General features: G+C 33.5%; 1 protein-coding gene across 1 annotated transcript; it reads right to left on the bottom strand.

Annotated features, from left to right (window-relative positions):
• Positions 1–359: 359 nt before the first annotated feature.
• Positions 360–23,481, bottom strand: LOC144852848 (bifunctional glutamate/proline--tRNA ligase-like). Its single transcript, XM_078710868.1, has 31 exons — positions 23,341–23,481; positions 22,722–22,806; positions 22,461–22,557; positions 21,730–21,886; positions 21,185–21,324; positions 20,644–20,732; positions 20,346–20,472; positions 19,538–19,730; positions 18,762–18,933; positions 18,379–18,612; positions 18,003–18,087; positions 17,566–17,736; positions 16,621–16,757; positions 16,362–16,416; positions 15,885–16,037; positions 14,350–14,462; positions 13,806–13,890; positions 13,256–13,444; positions 11,408–11,671; positions 10,999–11,268; positions 10,259–10,468; positions 9,935–10,007; positions 9,712–9,791; positions 9,274–9,531; positions 8,937–9,008; positions 8,418–8,543; positions 7,840–8,013; positions 2,701–2,861; positions 2,239–2,317; positions 2,055–2,119; positions 360–1,604 (listed from the first exon to the last, which is right to left on the bottom strand). Exons 1-31 carry the CDS (start codon positions 23,381–23,383, stop codon positions 1,448–1,450), a joined length of 4,314 nt encoding a protein of 1,437 aa, XP_078566994.1. The 5' UTR covers positions 23,384–23,481; the 3' UTR covers positions 360–1,447.
• Between the last annotated feature and the right edge of the window lie 144 nt (positions 23,482–23,625).

Raw genomic sequence — 23,625 nt, 5'->3', positions numbered from 1 at the left:
GTTTATGCATCTGGTAGGTCACAATGGCGTACGTCTCGCTTGACGGCACACGTTATGCTTAACGGCATACGTCACGTATGACGGCATACGTCACGCTGGACTTCATCCAGAGATGGGAGAACGCATGTACGTGCGGCCCCCGAAAAAATGGACCTCGACAAAAATGCGGATACGTCGGTATTTACGATGACTTGACCAATGCCCATTCTAATTGTGGGTACTGTCTTATTATAGGACTAATTGTTGAGGCTAAAAACACTAAAAATAACATTGTACTGTATATACATTATAGATAAAGTGGTTGGTAAAAAGATGAAGATATAATGCCTTTTCAACTTTACAAAAGTGTCATTTAAGCCATTTAAATGAAAAAGAAACTATGTTTATTAATTGGTATATTTATCTTTGGGTTTTATATATCATAATCAACCAAATTCATTTAATTAATCAATTATATATTTTGTATTCATTTTCCATTGATCCAATCATTTACACAAGTAAAAAATGGTAATATTTTTTTAATATTATAATTTATATGCTGTGTTTTTGTTAAATAAATGTAGAGAAACAATTCCAACAGCTTGTCTCGATAGTTTTTGTAAAATTCTTTAGTACTGTGGTATTTATTTAAGAGTAAGTTATTAAATAGACATTTTGTTTTATGGAATTTGGATATTACAAATCATAGGGTATAAATAAAACGATTAAAGAAAGGAAGCATACTGCATACTAGACACCACAAAGCTCCCAAATAAAAAGACTGGGACGTAGCTACATTTTCAAGTTGGTTATAAATATTTTTCCAGTTTAAAAACTGTTTATTTAACTATTTTATTATAGATTATTTAAAATGTTTGTAAATGTATCTAAAGTTATGGGAATTAATTCTATACTTGATTTAACTATTTTATTATGGATTAAAATTAATATTTCCATATTACTGTTTTAAGTCTCAAAGAGTGAATAATTTTAATTACAATTTTAAAGATGTATTGTACCCCTGAAAATTAATTCTTAACATTTTTTCTGTTGAATATGCTATTTTAATGTCACCAAATAGTTATCCACTTTGACCAAAAATTGGATCGAAAATAAAAGGTATTTACCTAAAAAAATGAAATTTAAAGCAAAAAAATAGTCAAAATGGCTGCCAGCCAATGGGTTTTTGGTTGAATTTAACCATTTATTTTGTACTTTTATAAGTGAAAACATAAATTTTTTCCAGTTTTTTTTCTACAGAAATGATTAACTTTATTAAAGCTACAAAATAATCTATTCAAAGTCTGAATTTATTAATCTTTATTTTTCATGTTTTTGGGGGACAATACATCTTTAAGCAATTTGGCCAATGTAATTTTTTCCTATATTCTAATCGATAACATATTAATACTATATTAATATCATAATTATCACTGATTTCATCAACATCTTAGGTGCAATACCTGACTTAATAGCTACGTCCAAACATACAGTAGCTAACTGCAGGCTTGTCACAGTCAGGGTAGACGCACTTTGTGTCTGCAGTAACCTCGGCCGGCTGCTTGAACGGGAAACAGAGACTCTTGGCACCCATAGATGGCGCTCCAGGCTCGACATCAAGATCCCTGTTAAAATACAGCAATATCATACTCTAATGCACATCTCTAAAATAACTGTATGCACTAAAGGTTTTTAAACTGCACAATGATTTGTTATGGTATACAGTACACATCAAGACCCCCGTAAAACTATACCAATAACATCATACTCTAATGCACAGTTATAAATATTTTTGTGCACTAAAAGTTTTTAAACTGTATGATGATTTATGATGGTATACACATCAAAGTCCCAGTAAAAATACACAAATTTTAATGGAAATTATATCATACTCTAATGCACAGTTATCAATATTGTTGTGCCCTAAAGGTTTTAAACTGTACTAGTACACACACTGTCACTGATATAGCTGGGCCCTCTTGGGAGACCAGTCTTTGACTAAAGAGGTCATCCAGTATAAATAAATAAATAAAAACATTTAGTAGGTGAGTTTGCTAATAATATAAATAAATTACCTCGCACTGTCCTTTTTAATTTTTTCCTCACAGGGAATGCATCCACAGAATGGCGCTTGAATCAACTGTAGATAAATAAAATGATAAAACAATTCATTTTTGGAACAAAATTGACACGATAAAATAGTCATTAGCTAATGATCATACTGCATTTAATACAATTAAGTAAAACATTTTTACTTACATTTTTGTTGTCAAGACTTTTACAGAATTCATCCCATTTAGTTACTACCTTCAAATGATTTGCAAGTTCTTCACCGGCCCTTTATAACACAAAGATAAATAAACAAATAATATTATGCTTTTATATAATGGTATGTTCTGTCAAAGATTTTTTCCATGAATTTTTTGGACGAATAAAGTTTGAATTTAGTTTGATTTAGTGAATAACTTCATTCAAGCTGATTTTCCACTAGGCGAATTTGTTCGCGTCAATAGAAAGCTTCAGCTTATACGCATGCATATTCATCTTTTCATCTTCCAAATCCTTCTCTATGAAGATGAAAACATGAATATGCATGCATATAAGCTGTCGCTACGATTCGCGGGAAAAAATCCGCCTAGTGGAAAATCGGCTTAATAATAGTTTTTGGCAGATTTATGCAAATCAAAATTAATAATTTTCAAACATAATAGCTATACTTACTTGTTGTACATGGATGTGTGTATTGTCTCCAAAAGGTTCGTAATACTTGATATTGCTTCGTTTTCTTTAAACGTTTGTTTTTCACCTGTGTCTCGTCTCACGGCAACAAACTGTTGATTTTTCATATCTCTTGGACCAACTTCAACTCTGATTGGAACTCCCTGATAAATAAAAAAAAACACATAAATTAAAGATGTATTGTACCCCTGAAAAAAATAATTCTTACAACATTTTTTTGAATATAACATTTTAATGTCACATAATTGTTTTTGGGAGACCACACATCTATAATACTTTTAATATAAGTATGTACATAGTAAGGAGTATAAAGAAAATTAATAACTAAATAATAAATATAAAACAAATTTAAAAGTAAACAACACTATTGTATTTAAACTGTATGATGATTTATGATGGTATACACATCAAAGTCCCAGTAAAAATACACAAATTTTAATGGAAATTATATCATACTCTAATGCACAGTTATCAATATTGTTGTGCCCTAAAGGTTTTCACCATCTTTGGTGGCGCTATTCAATATGGCTATATGTTGTTTTATTTTGCTCTGAACCACATGAATTAAATCTGCTAAAATCTTTGAAATCGGGATATAATTTGTTTCATCAAAGTGGATGATATGATATATTAACTGATAATATGTACTAGTATCAAGAAATTTGTATCAAAAAGGATATATTTTGCGATATTCTGGAGGCGTCTTTGCTAAGTCGGGGTAAGTCAACTGGACCCAATTGAAGCCTACAGTATCCATACAGAGGAACATAGAGTCCTGGAGGCAGTGTGTTAGGGCTAGGCCTAGTGTTCCTTGAACTTAACAACCATGGCTGAAGGTAGGCCTACTACTAGAGGGAAGGCTAAGGATAGAAAGGATATGGAACTGGAACCTAGATTTAGGCCTACAGATGCTAGGCCTAGGCCTAGCCAACCTGAACAGGAAGCAACTCCACAGTCAGTTGGGGGAGCTTGTGCTATCTGTAAAACCATCATAGGCGATAAGGATAAGGGCATTAATTGTGACATTTGTAAGAGGTGTTTCTGCCTGAAATGTTCAAAACTCTCAAATAAAATGTATGCTCTCCTCTCTGACAGCGAAATAAAGAATTTTTTATGGTCATGTGATACATGCCTTGTGCAGTTACCTTTGTTGAAGAAAATTGCGGAGATAAATGAATTGCAGGAAAATATGAATGTGAGATTAAATATTATGGAAAAAACGCAAAAAGATCAGGCGCTTAGAGCATCAATAACCAATAAAAACATTGAAGTCATTGAAAAAATCCAGGTCGACACAAGAAATAATTTGATAGAATTAAAAGAGAGCTATGATCAAATGGATGGGAAAATTAAGGAGAGTGTTCAGGAAGGCATTGAAGAATATAGAGATAGAGAATCTCGTAAATTAAATATTGTGATTGAAAATCTACCTGAATCTGATAACCAAAGTTCTCAACAGAGACTGAAGGAAGACAGGGTTGCTATTGAAAAATTATTCAAAGAGTGTCTGGAGATAGAGGGAGTTGAAATAACAGAAGTGATCAGGCTTGGGAAATACACGGAAGACGGGTGTAGAATGGTAAGAGTTTCTTTGGATAGCCTGAAAAGTAAAAGGGAAGTGATGGTAAATGCAAAAAAACTTAGAAGCACGGATCACGCATTTCTAAAGAACATTTATATTAATCCTGATAGATCAAAAAAAGAGAGGCAAATGAACTATGAATTAAGACAGGAACTAAGAACAAGGAAAGATAACGGTGAGATTGATCTTGTTATAAGAAGAGGTAAAATTGTGAAGCGGGATAGCGAACTGGCGTTTGATCGTTTTCGAGGCCCTAGTTCATCAGCATAAAGAATTTTCGAATACAGAATCTTTTTGTTTGGAAGAAAATTATTTTAACTTAGAAAGAAAAGTGAAACAAAAATTTATAAGAAGAAAAAAATGTACAGAGGACAAGAAAAAATTTAAAGCTTTTATAGAAGGATTAAAGCAGAATAAATCTAGTTTAAGAAACGATGACATTGTTGATTTTTATGAGAAGTCGTTGAAATTTCTTTACACAAATGCAGATGCCCTGAGAAATAAAATAGGTGAGTTACGTGATGTCACAAATCAAAGGAAACCTGATGTGGTTGCAATAACAGAAGTAAATAACAAAACTTGTACAGACATATTGGAAGTTGAGTTAAGCATCAAGGGATATACAAAATTTGATTCTGGCAGAAGTGGTAGAGGTGTGGTTATTTTTGCGAAGGAAGAGCTGAATGCCAGTATCTGTAACGAGTTACTGAATTAAAATTTTGTGGAAGCACTATGGATCAAAATTGAAACAAATAAAAGGCAACAACTATTATGCGGATGTATTTACAGAAGTCCTAACAGTATTGACGAAAATAATCAAGCGTTACTATCTGCTATCGACAAAGCAAGTGAACTAAATGGTATTTCTGATTTAATCATGTTAGGAGATTTCAATTTTCCTGAAATTGATTGGATTTCTTGGAGTACTAATAAAAATGAAACACATAAAAGTAATCGGTTTATAGAATGCCTTAGAGATAATTTTCTATGCCAGTGTATACAGCAACCAACACGATTTCGAGATGGTCAAACACCTAACATACTCGACTTAGTAATCACCATGGATGAAACCAAAATAAGTGATATTGAGATAGGTCCACCATTAGGAAAAAGCGACCACGTAACAATCTTGTTTTCATATGACTGTGTAACTAAAATACAAGAGAAAATGGAATACAAGCTAAATTTCAACAAGGGTGACTATATTAAAATGAAAGAATTGATTACTGAGGTGGACTACCAATTTGAAAATACAAATGTTGAAGAGGCCTGTGAAGCTTTAAATCAATCAATAAGAAATGCTGTTCAGATCTGTATTCCCAAGTCAAACATAAAAAAAGAAAATAAACCTATCTGGATGACTGGTGACGTTCAGAGGAAAATTAAAATGAAACACAATGCATGGAAAAAGTTTACAAGGTCTAGACAACAGAAAGATTATGACAGTTACAAAAAGGCAAGAAATATAGTAACAGGTGAAAAAAGGGCAGCAAAGATTGCACTTGAGCGGAAAATATGCAATGAAGTAAAAACTAATCCTAAAAGTTTCTGGAAATATGTAAGAGAGAAAACCAAAACATCTCAATCTATTGGATTGGTGAAGGATGGAAAGGGTAATATGGCTGATGACAATCAGCATAAAGCTGAAATTTTCAACGCATTTTTCACAAGTGTATTCACAAATGAAGACCTCGAGTCATTGCCAGAAGTTACACCAAGAGTTGACGTGGATGACCATTTGGATTCAATTGAAGTGACAAAGGAGGAAGTGCTTTCATGCCTTCAGCAGATTAACTCAAATAAATCAGCTGGACCAGACGACGTGCATCCAAGAGTACTGAAGGAACTTAAAGAAATTGTTGCAACTCCATTGACATCAATATACAACAAATCACTATCGACTGGACAGTTACCGGAGTGCTGGAAATGTGCCAATGTAGTACCAATTTTTAAGAAAGGGGACAAGACGGAGGTTGGAAACTACAGGCCAGTAAGTTTGACATCTGTCATATGTAAACTTTTGGAATCAATTGTGAGAGACAAAATTATACAGTTTTTAAATGATAGAAACCTTATTATAAAAGCACAGCATGGGTTTCGGAAAGGTAGATCTTGCGTCACACAATTGCTGGAGGTGATGGAAGAATGGACAAAATTGCTGGATGCAGGAGAAAACTTTGATGCTGTATATTTGGATTTCAGTAAGGCGTTCGATTCTATCCCCCACCAGAGATTAATAACAAAATTGGAAGCGTACGGAATAAAAGGAAACCTACTGAGATGGATACATCAATTTTTGACAGGGAGGAGACAAAGAGTTAGAGTGGCCGCAGCATTTTCTGAATGGTCTACGGTTAAAAGTGGAGTCCCTCAAGGCAGCGTATTAGGCCCTTTATTATTTATAATTTACATAAACGACCTACCTGATGCAGTTAAATCTAAAGTATGGATGTTTGCAGATGACACTAAGATGTTTAATGTAGTGCATGAAAACAGAAATGATACTGTTCAAAATGATCTCAAGGCATTATCCGATTGGTCTAAAAGATGGCAGCTGAAATTCAACATCAAAAAATGTAAAGTAATACATTATGGAAATTCAAATCCACAAATGCAATTCACTATGCCAACAGAGGAAGGTGACGAGGATCTGCCAAATGCCAATACTGAAAAGGACCTTGGAGTCACTTTTGATCAGTCTTTAAAATTTTCACTACAAACGAATGAAGCTGTAAATAAAGCAAATAGACTCATTGGACTGGTAAGGCGATCTTTTGCTTACATGGATAAGGATATGTTCCTGCCCCTTTATAAAAGTATAATTCGACCTCATCTGGAATACGCAAGCTGTATATGGTACCCTCTCCTAAAAGGTGATTTGGATAAGCTTGAAAGAGTGCAGCGTAGGGCCACTAAAATTGTCAAAAAGTTACAAGATAAATCTTACGATCAGAGATTAAAAGAGCTTGGACTACCTACACTGAATTACAGAAGAAGAAGAGCGGACATTATACAAGTGTTTAAAATTATCAAGGGCTTAGATGATATTGAAGCCGAAATCTTTTTTGATTTTAGAGAGGACAGTAGAACAAGGGGCCATAAATTCAAATTAAGAAAGCCAAGAGCCCGACTGAAAATCAGAAGCCACTCCTTTTCAAGTAGAATCGTCAACACATGGAACAATCTATACCACACTACAGTACAAGCAGAAAACATAAATGCATTCAAAGATCAACTAAACAATGACAGAGCAATGGGAGATAAATTTTGCTACCAATTCTAGTAAATACAGAAGAAATGGAGGGCGTTTAAAAGGCATTTGCCTTAATCATGAGCCCGAATATTCAAGTAAGATTCAAGTAAGATTGAGTGGTGGACAGTGCTTCGTTGAATTTCTTCACTTTGACCCGAAAGCAATCGAATACTATCATATATTCATATTTGTACAAGACTCTTTTATTGGGTGGGTTAATAAACTGAAGTAAGATTACAAGTACTAAAATAGATAAGCAGCACATTAACTTTAATTCCATTATTACCTTCAATTCCCAATGGTTAAACTTCCATCCAGGAGAGTAGTTATCCCGGAAGTCTCCTTTAGTGCGGATGTCTTTGTCAATGAAGCTATCAACGTATTGCTGACATTTCTTTTGAAGCGCTGCTTTCTCTTCTTCTGTTGTCTTTGCTGTGATGCCACATGGTACTATCACAACCTAACGACAAAATAGAAATATTGTTTGGAAATGTTTCCATAAAAGTTAATTGTGGACAGACGAATGGGAGTCGTTTGGTGGCAGTTGTATGACACGAAGGGAGCATTGTTTAACTCAAATATTACTTTAGCTGGTCCAAGATGTTTTCATTATCATGGTATCTGGTTTTTTAAAGATGTATAAACTATTTTATAATTTATCGTGGTTATAAACTAAGTCTCAAAGGTTTAGGGAGTGGAGTTAAAAGAGTCGTAAGTTTCAACCCTGGCACTAGGTCAGGATTGAACCCTAGACCTTGGGATTGGAAAGCAAGCACGTTAACCACCAAGCTACAGCTTCACTTCAATTAAAATAAGTGAAGAATAAGGAGAAACATTAGGAAATTACTTATTTGATAAGTTTACCTGAACACATGCGACCCTTGGAGGCAGTACGAGTCCTGTGTTGTCGCCATGTACCATGCACATTACCCCAATTGTTCTCGTTGTCAAACCCCATGAGTTCTGGTAGACATGTAAGTGATTGCTAGGCTGTTGAAATAAATGTTAAAAAATTGATGACAGGCAATAAAATAGAAGATATTGAGAGAATGATTCTGTATTTTATCATTGTCTTAAGCTGGCTCTGTCTACACTATCAAACCAGTTTAACAACGAAAGTGATGTTCCCAAATATGGTAGTGATATTCCCAAATATGGTAGTGATATTACATCATCGTATCCATATATAGGCACACCACATCAAAGTTTGATAGTGTAGACAGAACTTTATTTAAGCCAGCATTGCAACTACAACCAGTCACAAACAGTCTTGTTTTTTAGCAATGATCCAGTGAGTGAGTTAATATAATTCTATTCTTTTATTTCAGACTTAATTTTTTATTTCAATATTAATCCTATTAATATACTTTACATTAAACTTACCATTTTAGGATCTTCAAATGTGATGTCAAACATTTTAGAGAAGTTCTGTCCTAAATGATGTGATGTTGCGCCCTTAAAGTAAACCAAATTTAAAGCTTATTTGATTGCAAGAAAATAATTTATATTCAAGTTAAAAACTAATTCCTCGGTAGAATTAGCAATAATATTTAAACAATCTGAAGAAAAACAATTTCCTTTGAAAAGAGTCCCATTGGAACTGGACCTCTTATGGAAGGCCCACTAATCTGAATTTTCTCAGATTTGATCATCTTTACGTTTACACTCTGTATCAAATAATTAAAGTTACAGTTATAGTCATATACAGATTCTTTAATACCTGAATTGCTCTGCCACTAGCTGAGATAAATGCCTCCACTGTCGTTGTAAAGTCACCACCTGCAAACTTTTCCTTCTCCGTCTTACGCCCTCTAACAACAGGGATGGCTAAGAGTTTCTCATAAACATCTGCATACAGCTCTAGAATCGTGTGAACTTCCTCGACAGCGCCCTCTCTGTCAGCCCACGCTGTGTGACCTTCTTGCCAGAGGAACTCCCGCGTGCGTAAGAAAGGTTGAGGATGTTTAAACTCCCACCTCTATAAAGAGAAATTATTTTTTTAAGCTCTGTCTACATTATCAAACTTTGTGTGACAAAAAAAATGTGATGTGCCCATATATGGACATGATGATGTCATATCACTACCATATTTGGGCATATCACTACCATTTTTGGGCACATCACACTAGTTTGATAGTGTAGACAGAGCTTTACTTACAACAACGTTGCACCATTGGTTCATTTTCAAAGGAAGATCACGATGTGACTTTATCCACTTTGCATAAGCTGGGTACATTACTGCAATGAAAAACAATTAAAATTATTAGTGAAAAAGGTAATAGGAACACTTTCAAATTATACATTTAATGTATGGCGATTAGATTTTCTCTGGTAAGAAAATCTAAACTACCAGCGGTATAATACTGAAGAAAATATTTTACCTGTTTCACTAGTTGGTCTAATTGCAATTGGCTCATTAAGCTCAGATGTTCCGGATCGTGTTACCCAGGCAACCTGCCAATAAAACATTCAAATTAAAAACAAATTTGAAATAATACTCAAGGTACACAAAGAAACAAAGCAAATATTATATAACTTTTGCAAGAATGCAAAGAAAACAACTAGGATATTCTTTAATCCTCCCATCATGTAATGCAAATGAACATACTGGCAATAATAATAAATTATCTGTGACTTTATTAAAGAAGCCATATATAAAAAAAGATGAGATACTTAAATGGTAGCAGAATAAAATCAAGACTTACCTCAGGTGCAAAATCCGCTATATGATCTTTCTCTCTTTCCAACGCCGCTTGCGATACAAATATTGGAAAGTACACGTTTTCGACGCCAAGCTTTTTAATTCCTTTATCAAAGAAGTCTTTAATAATCTCCCATATACTATATGACCAGGGACGGAGAATATAACAACCACTCACATCGTAGTATTCTATTAGTTCAGACTTTGTGATTACCTATTCACAAACAAATAAGCATTATGAGTGGTTGGGCAGTTAAGAACCATAATTACGTATCCATAACATCAGCAAGGTTTCGAGGCTATTCACAATTCTACAATTTATTTAATGCTCAGTCTACACTATCAAACTAGTTTGACAATGCAATGTACCCAAATATGGTAGTGATATGGCCAAATATGGTAGTGATATGACATCATTTCAATATAAATTATGTGCACATCACATTTTTTTGTCACATAAAGTTTTATAGTGTAGACAGAGCTTAAGGCATAGTCAAAATTATACATGATGATGGGGTAGCTGGGGATTCAATGTGCTACTAAATAAGGTTATTATGATGAACAAACTGAATTAATAATATTTAATATTAAATTAACAATGTTTATAGAGGGTGTCCCTTACAGTTCCCTTGATATATATTAACATTAATAATAATAATCTGTCAATTTATTCTCTTCAGTTACGGTAGAATACCACAAGCAAAATGATACTTCATAGTAATAATGGATAATTGTGAAATGTACCTGTGAGTACCAGTCTGATAGGTTCTCTTCTTTCTTTGCCTCTAAACCAAGTCGCGTTTGCTTCTTATCATCTGTCACCACTTCTTGTTTCGCACTCTTCTCATCTTTCTTTTTTTCTTCTTTCTTCTTTTCTTCCTTCTTGCCTTTATCCTTCTTTTCTTTCTTTCCCTTTCCTCCACCTCCTCCTGGTGGCTTGTATTCTGCTCCTGTCTTTTCTTTATACTCTGCTTTTAATTTTAAAAGAACCTGCACTTCTGCCGTAACTTGGTCCTATTATATTATATTTATTTTTTTAATTATTATTTCATTTCCAAAAACACAATCAACAATCAAAATTTTTTAATTACGAAATAAACAAAGAAATAAGAAATGTTAATATTAAAAATCAAAATCTAGGCTTTAATCTTACCTTATCAGCTCCACCAGCCTTCAGGGTTCGAACCTTCTCTCCCTGTGCTGTAATCTTCTGAACAATGGCATCTACAACCTCACCCATGCTAGCCTGTGCGATAGGCTCAGGTTTAGCTGCTTTGGTGTCTTCTTGCTTGGCCTTTTTATCAGCTTTGGTATTTTTGGCTGGGGCACTCGACGCTGGTTTGTATTCTTTGCCTACCAGATCTTTGTACTCCTTTTTAAGTGCTAGGAGTACCTTCACTGCCTCATCTACTTTTGACTACAATTTAAAAATACAAGAAACACATATTATTGTATAAGAGATACTGATTAATAATAATGGACAAACAAATTCTGAAATAAAATAAAACATCACACACCTGAAAATGAATACTACAAAACTATACCACTGTAATTACTAAAACTTTAAATTTATACTAAAGTACAGTGGCCGTATTCACCAACCACACTTAAGTGAGATATTTCCCTTAAATATTAAGTATTTCACTCAATAAATATTTAGGTATTTCCCTTAAATTGTATTCACTTAGATAGAAGATCTTTTAAATTTTAAGTGTGAATGGTGAATACGACCACAGGACTCTAGCAGTTGACTTTAAATTAGCTGTATAACATCAACTGAACTCAGCCAGTTGCAATGAACTAATAATATGATCATGGACACCTACAAAAATATTACTACTATTTTAAAACTACAACTCTATACTATATAATAATCTAAAGACATGGTTGAGTAACTAAACAAACCCTAGTTGCAGTAATAATTGTTTAACCTGGTTACAATAAAGGTAAATGCCCTCAAATAAATAATTACAACTGCTCCCAGTCGGAGATGGACACACTAGTTTTCATTGATAATAAACCTATCAATAGAACTTGTGAGATGATCCCTTGTTTCCACGTTGACAGTTTTCAATAGGAAGTAAAGTAGAGGGATTTCAAATATTGTAAATGGCCTTCAGAGCCAGTTGTTGAGCCAAGGTTATTCAAACTCGAACCCATCTGCTTAATTTGATATACCGATGCTTTTCTCTAAGACCACTGGGTTTTCTCTAAAATAGGTTGATACTGTAACATTAATTTTTCTCAAATTTCTTACAATTTTACTATTTTCTATGTATTTTCATATATTTCATTGGTGCTAATATTGGATTTAGAGCAGTTTATTCTGTTTGGGCTTTGCTCCTGGTATTAATCATGTACTTTTTTAACTTAGCTATTTTATTACCGTCTTTCTGTTGCACATTCAACCAATTCCTATAACACTTTATATTTGTACCATATGGTTTGTTAGTCCTAATTGAATAATATGCAAATTACAAGTAAACAGTTAAAATTAATTTTAATAAGCAATGCCATACTACAAATACATTCAATACTGTATTTATGTATTTATGTCATCAATCAATCTGTCAATATCATAATGAATATAAATTCATAATTATTTTTTTAGGATTAAAAACACAATATGTTCTATATCCCACAGTATGTTACATACAGTATTGTATTGTTATGTTGTATTGTGGTATATTAATCCAAAGGCAAATTACTGAAAAATGACAATGCTGTGGGTATCAGTGGCTGCATCTCAATGGAGATACAAATAAAATAAGCACTGGAAAAAGACAATGCTGTGGGTATCAGTGGCTTGATCTCAATGGAGATACAAATAAAATAAGCACTGAAAAAATCACAATGCTGTGGGTATCAGTGGCTGGATCTCAATGGAGATACAAAATAAAATAAGCAAAAGGTTAAATCAAAACGATAAAGTAAAACAGTGAGAAAAATATCATCAAGTGCAAATGTTATTGTGGTATATATTTACAAATGAACAACTTACTTTGTCTTTGTCTTTGGCTGTCTTAAGTGCTCGAACCTGATCCCCTTGAGCTGTGATCTTAGTGACTAGCTCTTGCATTTTACCTTCATCTACATCCATTGCTAATGCCTCTGGTTTGGCTTTAGATGTCTTCTCTTTCTTTGGACTTTCAACAGATTTCAGCTTCTTATCATTCGCTTTTGATGACTCCTGTTAAAATATGAATAATTAACATACAGGCATGAAGGGACTTTTAAGCCTTGTCTACACTATCAAACTTTATGTGACAAAAAAAACTAGTTCACTATGCTTTGAGATGTTTTTCACTGCAGAAAGAACATTATACATTTTCCCATTAAAAATCATCACATTATGCAATACATAGATACAAGCCTACTGTTCAATATATTTTGGTTCTTCTGTGTAAGCCCTGTAAAGGAAGTGGGCTTATATTCAAATCAGTACAGTAATAACATTTCTTTTGCAGTGTAAAGTACATGTCAAAAAGGCCATTATAAAGGCCATAAAATAATCTTAAAACATATTGAAGCTTAACACAACAAAAGTTTACCTTAGATGTGTCTTTACTTGGAGCCTTTGAGTGACCATCAGGAATATGGAACAGAATACAAGGTGCGGCTCTACCAGAATATGTGCTAAAATTAAACATTTATATCTTTTATATCACAACATCAACAAAATTTGGGTATAAATATTGTTGTTCAAGGTAGGGCTACACTGTGGCCGCTATGGGTCCATAAAATGTCCTCAATTTCCAGTAAAATTGAGAACGATTATTAACACATTTACAAACATCAATATTGCTACTATTACTGCTCGTTGTTAATTTGCTAAACACTAGTGTAGCAATTTTGATTAAACTATTCTGGTGAATTAAACAATATGAAATCATAGTTTTTAGATCATTTTTTATGTATTCAGTTAAGGAAAAATGGCAAAAGGCTTCCTAAAAGTTTTACCAAATAATATATATTGTTTTCACAAATCTGTAACATGACCACAGTGCTGATGTTGCCATTTTTCTCCTAACTGTATTGTTGTTTTTTTATGGATATGAATTCAAAATAAAGAGAAATAAAAGAAAGACTGAATACCTGGGTGGTTCATAAGCTTGATCGCATATAAAGAAGCCTTTCCTCTGTATCTGAATGATGTCTTTCTTCTTTAAGTTCCTCAGTTCAGGATCACCTATTAACATGGCCTCTTTCTGCAAAAAATAAAGACATTCTAATATCCGAGGGCAAAAAAGCAGCGAGTGAGTGGCCGGGCCGTTAAGACAGTGGAACCGTAATTACGTAGCCATAACATGGGTAAGGGTTCGAGGCTCACTCGCTCCATGGTTCTGATGGTAGAACAAGTCTTCTCGGATAAGGACTATAAACTGTAGGTCTAGTGTATTCATCGAGATCATGTGTACTTTAAAGACGAGTAGTGATCATAACTGGGCCCTTTGGAAGACCAGTTTTTGACTGAAGGGGCTACCCAGTATAAATAAATAACAAATGTTTAAAAAAGCAGGTATCAAAGCTTTCCCTCTGTCAGGTGAATTCAGATTTAGAATAATGTGTAAAGTGGTTTAACCCTTTCACTGCGGAGCATTATTCCTACCTCTGTGCGTAATATATATTTAAGAAAAACATATGATATTTTAATAAATTGCAAAAAAATACTAATTGAGATAATTGTGTAATTATTTTTGTGGTGTGTGATGGGCAAAGGGTTAGTCTACAGTTAGGTATAAAAAAAAAAAGTAATTTGCATATTGATGACGTCATGTGACGTCATTACAGGTATTTTGGATTTCTTGTTTTTTATCGAATCAATGATAAAAACTCTATTTTTTATAAGAATTCTTATGGAATACGTTTTTCCAACTGGATATTGATGAAGATACGTATAACAAATAAAAATATTAAAAAAAATTGAATTATTTTGATTGTTTTATAAAAATTATGCACAAATCAAAGTTTTGGGGCAAAATCGTGAAAATAATGACAGTTTCCAAAAATTCACTATAGTACAAAATCTAACTATTGTTTCAGAATTTTTTTTGGGGGTTTTGTGATAAACACGATGTTGCCCTATTGGGGCTGGTAAATTTTTGTTACTTTCAAAATTGCCGCCATTACGCTACTCAAAACAACTTTCCAAGATAGAAATACTATTATATATACTATACTATATATAATTAATTAATTAACTATAGAGGGCGCATTATTTTCAAGACGATAATACAACTATAGAGGGCCGTTTTTTTTGCTGGAAAATTTTTTTAATAACTTGCAAAAATATTCAAGTTCATCGAAAGAATATAGAGGGTGCTATATATTATAGGCAAATACGATTAAATAATTGTTTTGCCCATACCCGGTATTACCGGGTATACGTATTTCAACGACGTTTGTTTATACCCGGTAGTACCGGGTATACGCAGAGAAGGGGTTAAGAGCCATACATATACAAAGCTTCCTGAAACTATACTTTTATACTGTAAGTGTAAATGATATCACATACAATAGAACTCATCCTGTTCAGGGGAGACATTTATTAAGGGGACACTTTTTTGGGTACCGAAGGTTTTAATAGATATACTACACTGTAAATGTGTTTGTGAGCATTTTATACAAACCTTTGAATTATAATTGATGTAATCTTTAAAGTTGTCTTCCTTTGCTAGGATTCCTTTTGTGATGATGTTTTCAAAATGGAACATACAAGCTGGGGTGAACGGTGCCTTTTCAGTTTCTGCTAGCCAAGTCAGCTTTGTAGTTTTCTTAAAGTCCTACAGATATCAGATCATATATTTGTTACCATACTGTATTAGGGATACTTTGCAGTATAAGAACCAAGGCACTTGGATGCTTAAGTCTCTGTCTACACTATCAAACTTTATGTGACAAGAACATGAAGATGTGCCCATATATGGGCATGAGGATGTCATATCACTACCATATTTGGGCATATTACTATCGTATTTGGGCACATCACACTTTTTTTTCAATGGGTGAAGTTCCATCTTGTTTGATACTAAAATTCTACTGGTCTTTAATTAGAGACACTTAGCATAAAAGTATGTGAGGACTACAAAACATAAGTTTATATATACCTTATTATCCAAATTCAGCTTGGCATCAATACTAGTGATTTTACCATCGCCGTTTCTGTGTCAAATAAACAGTAAACTTTGTTAATCTTTCATTTTTCTAATAAAATATTACAATTAATAATTTATTTTGCTTTTCGCAATTTCTGTTATATTTGAAGGCTGGCACCGTACAGTAGTATTACTGTAGCTTGGTGTCATTAAAATTCAGCTTATTTAAATATTAATTAGGTTCATTTAAAATGAATATTAATTAACTTACTTGTGAATCTTCTGAATGATAATGTTACCCCAATTAATAAAAGTGACATTCTCATCCTCCTTGATCATCAACGCATCTTCCTGATCAATCCACACTTTCTTGCTGTACCACACAGTTTTAGTTCCAACTTCAGGATTCTTGGATAAAAATTGATAAGAACATTATAGTTTTTTAAAATTCTGATTTTACTAGTTTACTACTTTCTTGATTGGAACTTCTTGAATTAAAGCTTATGGCATACAGTGTGAGATATTAAATAGTGAATATGTGGTATTAAATAGGGCATATGTGGTATTAAATAGGGCATATGTGGTATTAAATAGGGCATATGTGGTAATAAAAAGGGCATATGTCGTATTAAATAGGGCTTATGTGAGTACTAAATGGGGCATGTGTGGTATTAAATAGGGCCTTATGTGGTATTAAATAGGGCATATGTGAGTATTAAATAGGGCATGTGGTGCTACATATGTGGTACTGAATAGGGCATATATGTGGTATTAAATAGGGCATATCCGAGTACTAAATTGATGATGAATGTTATAAACTGTATTACACCAACATTGACATCCACAATATATTTAAGACATGTGATATATCTACATTCATCAAAACCCAGCAACAAAATTATGCTGCACATCTGATTAGATCCGATAATGATAGGATGACGAAAAAGCTATTCTTCCAAGATGACAAATGCTCGAAGCGTGGTAGAAATACGAACACGTTATTCAAACAAGTTCTCGATAATGTTGGAATGGACAGACAAGCCTTCATTAACAACTCGAAGGCCCGCTTATTTTGAATCGGCATTTATTTATTATATGCCATCTAGAACACTCCGTCAGAGTTATAGATTAAAGATATATATTTATTTTATTTATACATAAGGCATACGAGGTACTGAACATAATATATATAAGTTATGTAAAAACGATAATATACCTTTGGATGTTTGGGATATTCTTTGGATTCTTCAACAGCATCAACTACGTTAACTTGAACTGCATCCTCTTTGACAACAGCAGAGAAACGAGGAGCAATGGGGTCAATGACCTTACGATTAAAGCTCCAAATCTTATCCCATTCCATCATAACAACCGAACGAGATGACCCCTAACAAGAAATAATAACAATGTATTTTTAACCCCAAATAAAGCATTATAGTCAAATACTAAAAGGATAACAGATAGAATGAGTATTTATAATAATATTAAGCTATGTCTACACTATCAAACTAGTATATAAATATGGTAGTGATATGCCCAAATATGGTAGTGATATGCCTAAATATGGTAGTGATATGACATCATCCTGTCCATATATGGGCACATCACATTTTTTGTTGAATAAAGTTTGATAGTGTAGACAGAGCTTTATACCTGTGCAGCAATGAACTGTTTTAATCCCTCTACCGTCATACCTCGCCGTAAGATTCCTCGGACTGTTGGGAACCTTGGGTCATCCCTACAAAAAAAACAAGAAAAGTTTAATTAAATAAATAAGATTCATCAGTGGCGTAATGCCTATGAGCGCTCACTGGCTAAACCCAGAGGCCCCAGTGCTCAAGTCCAATGCAACTAGGGTCCTTTAGGAGTGCTAAACCAGGGGCCTTTGCCCTGTGTGTTACACCACTGACTTCATATATCAAAAATTAAACTTTTAGTGAACAGATTTCTTTTCAATTTCTCTGCAATAACAGATGCAATGAAAGATCAAATTGTTTTTAAAAAGAAAAGAAAGAAAATATAAACGTACCAGCCGTCCACTAGTCCCTGTTGCACAAACCAAGTTAGCTTTCGTTTTGACAATACTGTGTTCTGCAGGTTTAGCCTACTGTACTCCCACACAAACACTGGTCTCAACTTTAAATGCTCAATGAACCAATGATACTGAGGATTACGATCATGGTACTCGGTCGTACGTAACGCGTGTGTTACGCCCTCTACGCTGTCAACTATTGGACAAGCAAAGTCATACGTTGGGTAGACCCTGTACGGAAAATCAGAAAAATATTTGTTTTAATATTTTAAATTATTTAGCAATGAAGAAAATCAATTATTTTCAGTATAATTAAAACTATCATATTATGGTGCATGAGGTATTTTTAATTAGTTCAATCCGAATATTTAATAACTGACTTGTATTTATAACCAGTCCTTAGATGAGGCTCGTCTTTGCATCGGTAGATGGTCGGATCACGTAGGCAACCATTATCTGAGCCCATGTCCATTCTCGCTCTCAATGCACACTTGAGGCCAATCTCAGTTCCTTTCTGCATCTCCTCCCATAATTCAAGGTTCTTTTCAATAGCTTTAAAAATAGCATAACATAATAGAAACTCTTAAGTTTAATATGCGACAAAAAATGTGATGTGCCCATATATGGACATGATGATGTCATATCACTACCATATTTTTACAATTTCGAGTGTTTTACTCTTTTAACACTTGTTTTACAGATTTTACTTTTTTTACTCTGTTTTAGCATTTTTATACTTTTTAAATATTTTGATTTCTTGTATTTGTATTGAAATGTGTGATCTTGCCCAAATAAATGAATGAATGAATATCACTACCATATTTGGGCACATTTTTTTATTTTATTTTTTATTTTATTCAGGTATATAAAAAAACATTACAAAAAGCAGAACAAGTCTGAAATTATTGTAGTACATATAATAAAAAGTGAAAAAAAATAGAGAAAAATTTACAATATGCATAAAAAAATAAATATCACATTTTTTCTGCTAAACAAGTTTGATAATTTAGATAGAGCTTAATGAAAACATACAAAAAAATATCAACCATTTGTGGTCATTGTAAATACAATAATAAAGAAATTTGTAATCACATGCAGTAGCTTTTAAAACTGTAGTGTTAGTACTGAATTCAAATGTATAATAATACCGACTTACAATTGTCCCAGTTTGGTGATTTTATGCGTTGTTCTCGTTCCTTCTTCATCTGCTCTGGATTGGTATCGTCGACATATGCTTTACCTTCTTTTATAAGGTCTATGGCAAGTCCCAAGCACCTATCAAAATGGTCCGAGGTGAAGGTGAAGATGTCTGGTTTGAGACCAAGCATTCTGATGTCTTCCAAGATCACCTATTACAAGCAAATCATAAAAATAGTGAGATATTTCCCTTAAATATTAAGTATTGCACTAAACTCAATAAATATTTAAGTATTTCCCTTAAATTGAATTCCCTTAGATAGGAGATTTTTTAAATTTTTGTGTGTTTCCCTTAGCCGGGCCTTAGCCCAATTGTGAATGGTGACCACAGCCACTGGTCACTCACTTTCCTGGAATTAATGTAGTTGACCATACTTACTAATGTAGACTATAGACCTGGAGTGTAACCACTAAGTTGTCAACTCCTAATAATTAATTGCCTCATTTGATGAAATTGGTATCTAATAATTACTTGGGTGGGACCTTAATATACCAGCTCTTGGGAGGGGACAAGTAGGGTCACTGAACTGATAAGTCACCTCCCTCAAGATGCTTAACATATAGTCTTTGAGACAAAGAAAAAACAAATACTTCAGTTTATTGGAGTGATTATTTTTGTGTTAGTTTTAGTTTATAATCCAAATAATTTCAAAGCTATTACATTTTAATTATCTACAGTTTTTCTATAATTTTATGCGCAAAATAAATGATGTGCAAAAATAAAAATTGAAAGTCCATCCATGGTAGGTAGCATTAGCGTACTGTACCTCTTCAAAATGTGCATTCTCCTTAGCTGGATTGGTATCGTCAAACCTCATAATCAGTCTACCCTCAAACGCCACTTGATAATACTGATTTAGAAGGGCAGCTTTAGCATGTCCAATATGTAAATACCTGTTATATAAATAAAAATAATAATTATGTCAGGATTTGAACCAGGGACCCAATCAACAAGCCATAATAATACATCAATTATTAATACATACTTACAATTATATTAGTACTAGATCTCTGCCTATGCACATGATTTGATAATGATTTTGATTATAAAGCACTTGGACTTACCCACTAGCTTCTGGTGGAAACCTGGTGACAACTTTGCCCATCTCTGCACCAGGCAACTCAAAGAATTTACCAACATCATCCTTCTTGCTCTAAACATTATAAAACACAGAAATATCTATTGTAATGCTCTGTCTACACTATCAAACTTTATGTGACAAAAAAATGTGATGTGTCCATATATGGAAATGATGATGTCATATCGCTACCATTTTTAAGCATATCACTGCCATATTTGTGCACATCACACTTTTTTTGTCAAACTAATTTGATAGTGTAGACAGAGCTTAATGAAGATGGATATGTCTTCACTCAGCTCAAGTTCTCTACTTAAAATTAATTTCAACCGGTATGGTATGTTTCTGCTATGAAGAAACAGCTGGTTAAATAGTGCGATTAAATTATCTCAATTTACATGGCAGCAGAAAAAGACTAATTTCAAATGACTGGTTTAATGGCATTGGTTAGGTCTGCCTATAATCATTTTATCATACTCCTCTCCTCTCTTGCCTATTAGTTAAATATAATACTCGTTCCTACTCACAGTTTGCGGCTGAGCCTCAACTTTAGGTAACTGAGATGACACTTTCTGGAAGTTGTCCTGAGACTCCAAAAATCGATACCATCTGGTAACATTTGTGCCCCCCTTCTTGGCTCTAAGCTTCTCACTCCACACTGTACTACCTGGTAACAATAATACATTTGTTTTATAATCTGTCTACACTATCAAACTTTATGTGACAACAAAAATGTGATGGGCTCATATATGGAGATGATGATGTCATATCACTACCAGATTTGGGCACATCACACTTTCTTTGTCAAACTAATTTGATAGTGTACAGAACTTTATATTCTGTCTCACTGTCCTGCATAAGCTAAAAGAGGGGAAGGAGGGTTGGGGTGTATTAAGGATTTTTAGCAACCGTTGTATAACAAGACATTTGAGCTGATGAGTACTTCAAAGTTTCATAACAATTTTACAATACTAATAGCATACATCTTTGCATGGCTATTTTAAACTATATAATAAAGCTTTTACATTAAGCTGGACTATAATTTCAAAATGACCTAGTCACATATAGTTACCTTTCAATGTTGCCCACACAGCAAAGTCAGCCAATGACCGATTGTTTCCGACGAGGTACGTCTTCAATGACAGTATACGGTCAAGGTAAGAAAGGGCGCCCTCAAATTCAACATTGCTTGCAAGTCTACCAGTACTGAAATCCAGCCAATGGTCTACCTATAAATAAAATTAGGAGAAAAACAGTGAATAGTAAAGATGATATTAATAAATTGAAAAATGTCTTAGTCCCAGATCTCTTACTTTCAATTTTATTTGTAGCTAAGAATTTATCTTATATTTTTCATTCCAGAGTCCTATACAACTTTAAATTCCAGGATCCTAAGGGAATTTTCAAAATCCAGGGTCCTACAAGACTTTAAATTCTAGAGTCCTACAATACTTTCAAATCCAGGGTCCTACAAGACTTTAAATTCTAGAGTCCTACAATACTTTCAAATCCAGGGTCCTACAAGACTTTAAATTTAAGAGTCCTACAAGACTTTCAAATCCAGGGTCCTACAATACTTTCAATTCCAGGGTCCTACAGGTATTTTCAATTTCTGGATCAGACTTTGAATTCCTTGATACTACTTTTAATTCCAGGGTTCCACAAAATCATATATTTGCCATATATTTTAGTTTTCGCAAAAATGTATCCTTGCTGCCCACAAAATAATGACAAAATGCCAAATAAAACAAAATTATGCAATTTTTTTTTTTCTGAAAAATGGCTAAGGAAAACACAATCTACCTCTGTCGTTTCCAGGGTGCTATTGCCATACAGCCCATTAGAAGCAAGGCGTGCTAGATATCGACATATTGACACTGGAGTAGTAAAACTTGTAGACCTAGAAAAATATAATTTGAAAAATGGTAATTAATTTGATACACAAATAACAATACCTTAATTATATCATTTACAGTAAGTTAAAAAAATATATTATGAACAAAAAATAAGCATTAAAAAATTAGTACAGCCTAATTAAAAAATAAACCCTGTAGTCCTACTTACGATGAAACCTTCAAGACATTTCGCTGTCCAAGTTCCACATCAACCTGCACTGATGGTTTTAGGTACTCAGCAGTGAGCAACACCACTTTTAAAATTTAAAAAAAGTATATAATTATATTTTTTAATAAATATAATATTTTCTCGATAGCAAATCACACTGCATCCGCCACACTTTGTTATCTATGGAGGGGTTGGTTATAGAGTTGAGACAGGCTGTTTTAAATTAGAACACGGACTCGTTAAATATTGCACAATAAATTGTTCAAATCATACATTAATTATTATTTATTCAGGCAAAAGATACATTTCACATTATAAATACAAATACAAAAATTAAACAAACACGCAAGGAGAAAATACATAACATCATTCAACCTGCAATGACTATTAATAGTAGTAGTATACAGTAAGCCTACTCCCATCTTGTGGAGATGGCTGGAGGTTCCCAGGCCGGCTCTCTCAGCAGTCATGCCATGATGATGGATGGCCGGAGGAATTCTAAAATAAAACTAATCTAGGCCAGGCCTAGCCTAGGTCATACCTCATATAGGCTATCTTGGCCGCCTACGGATCTACTACTACTACACTAACTAGTAATTTATGGAAAAAAACAACTTACCAGCCGGAGGATTCACGGAGTTGACAGTTAATTTCAAAGCCATAGTGCAAATTAAATTAATATTTTTTACAGAATCTGACAACGTGTGCACACACAGCAGCCGCACGATACGGTTTCGCTCGAGTCAGAAATGTATTTATAAGATTTTTTTGTATACTGCCCTCTATAATAAATTTCGAACTGTTACATCATAATTATTTGAACTTTTGTTCAATGAAGACTTTAACCTCAAGATCCCACACTTTTAGTTCATGTCTGGTATTAAATTACATCACTTTACTATAA

The sequence above is a fragment of the Antedon bifida genome, chromosome 9, assembly GCF_963402885.1.
Source record: "Antedon bifida chromosome 9, ecAntBifi1.1, whole genome shotgun sequence".
NCBI classification, from domain to species: domain Eukaryota; kingdom Metazoa; phylum Echinodermata; class Crinoidea; order Comatulida; family Antedonidae; genus Antedon; species Antedon bifida.
Note: the sequence above shows the minus strand (reverse complement) of the source record. Positions and strands in the feature narration are given on the sequence as shown.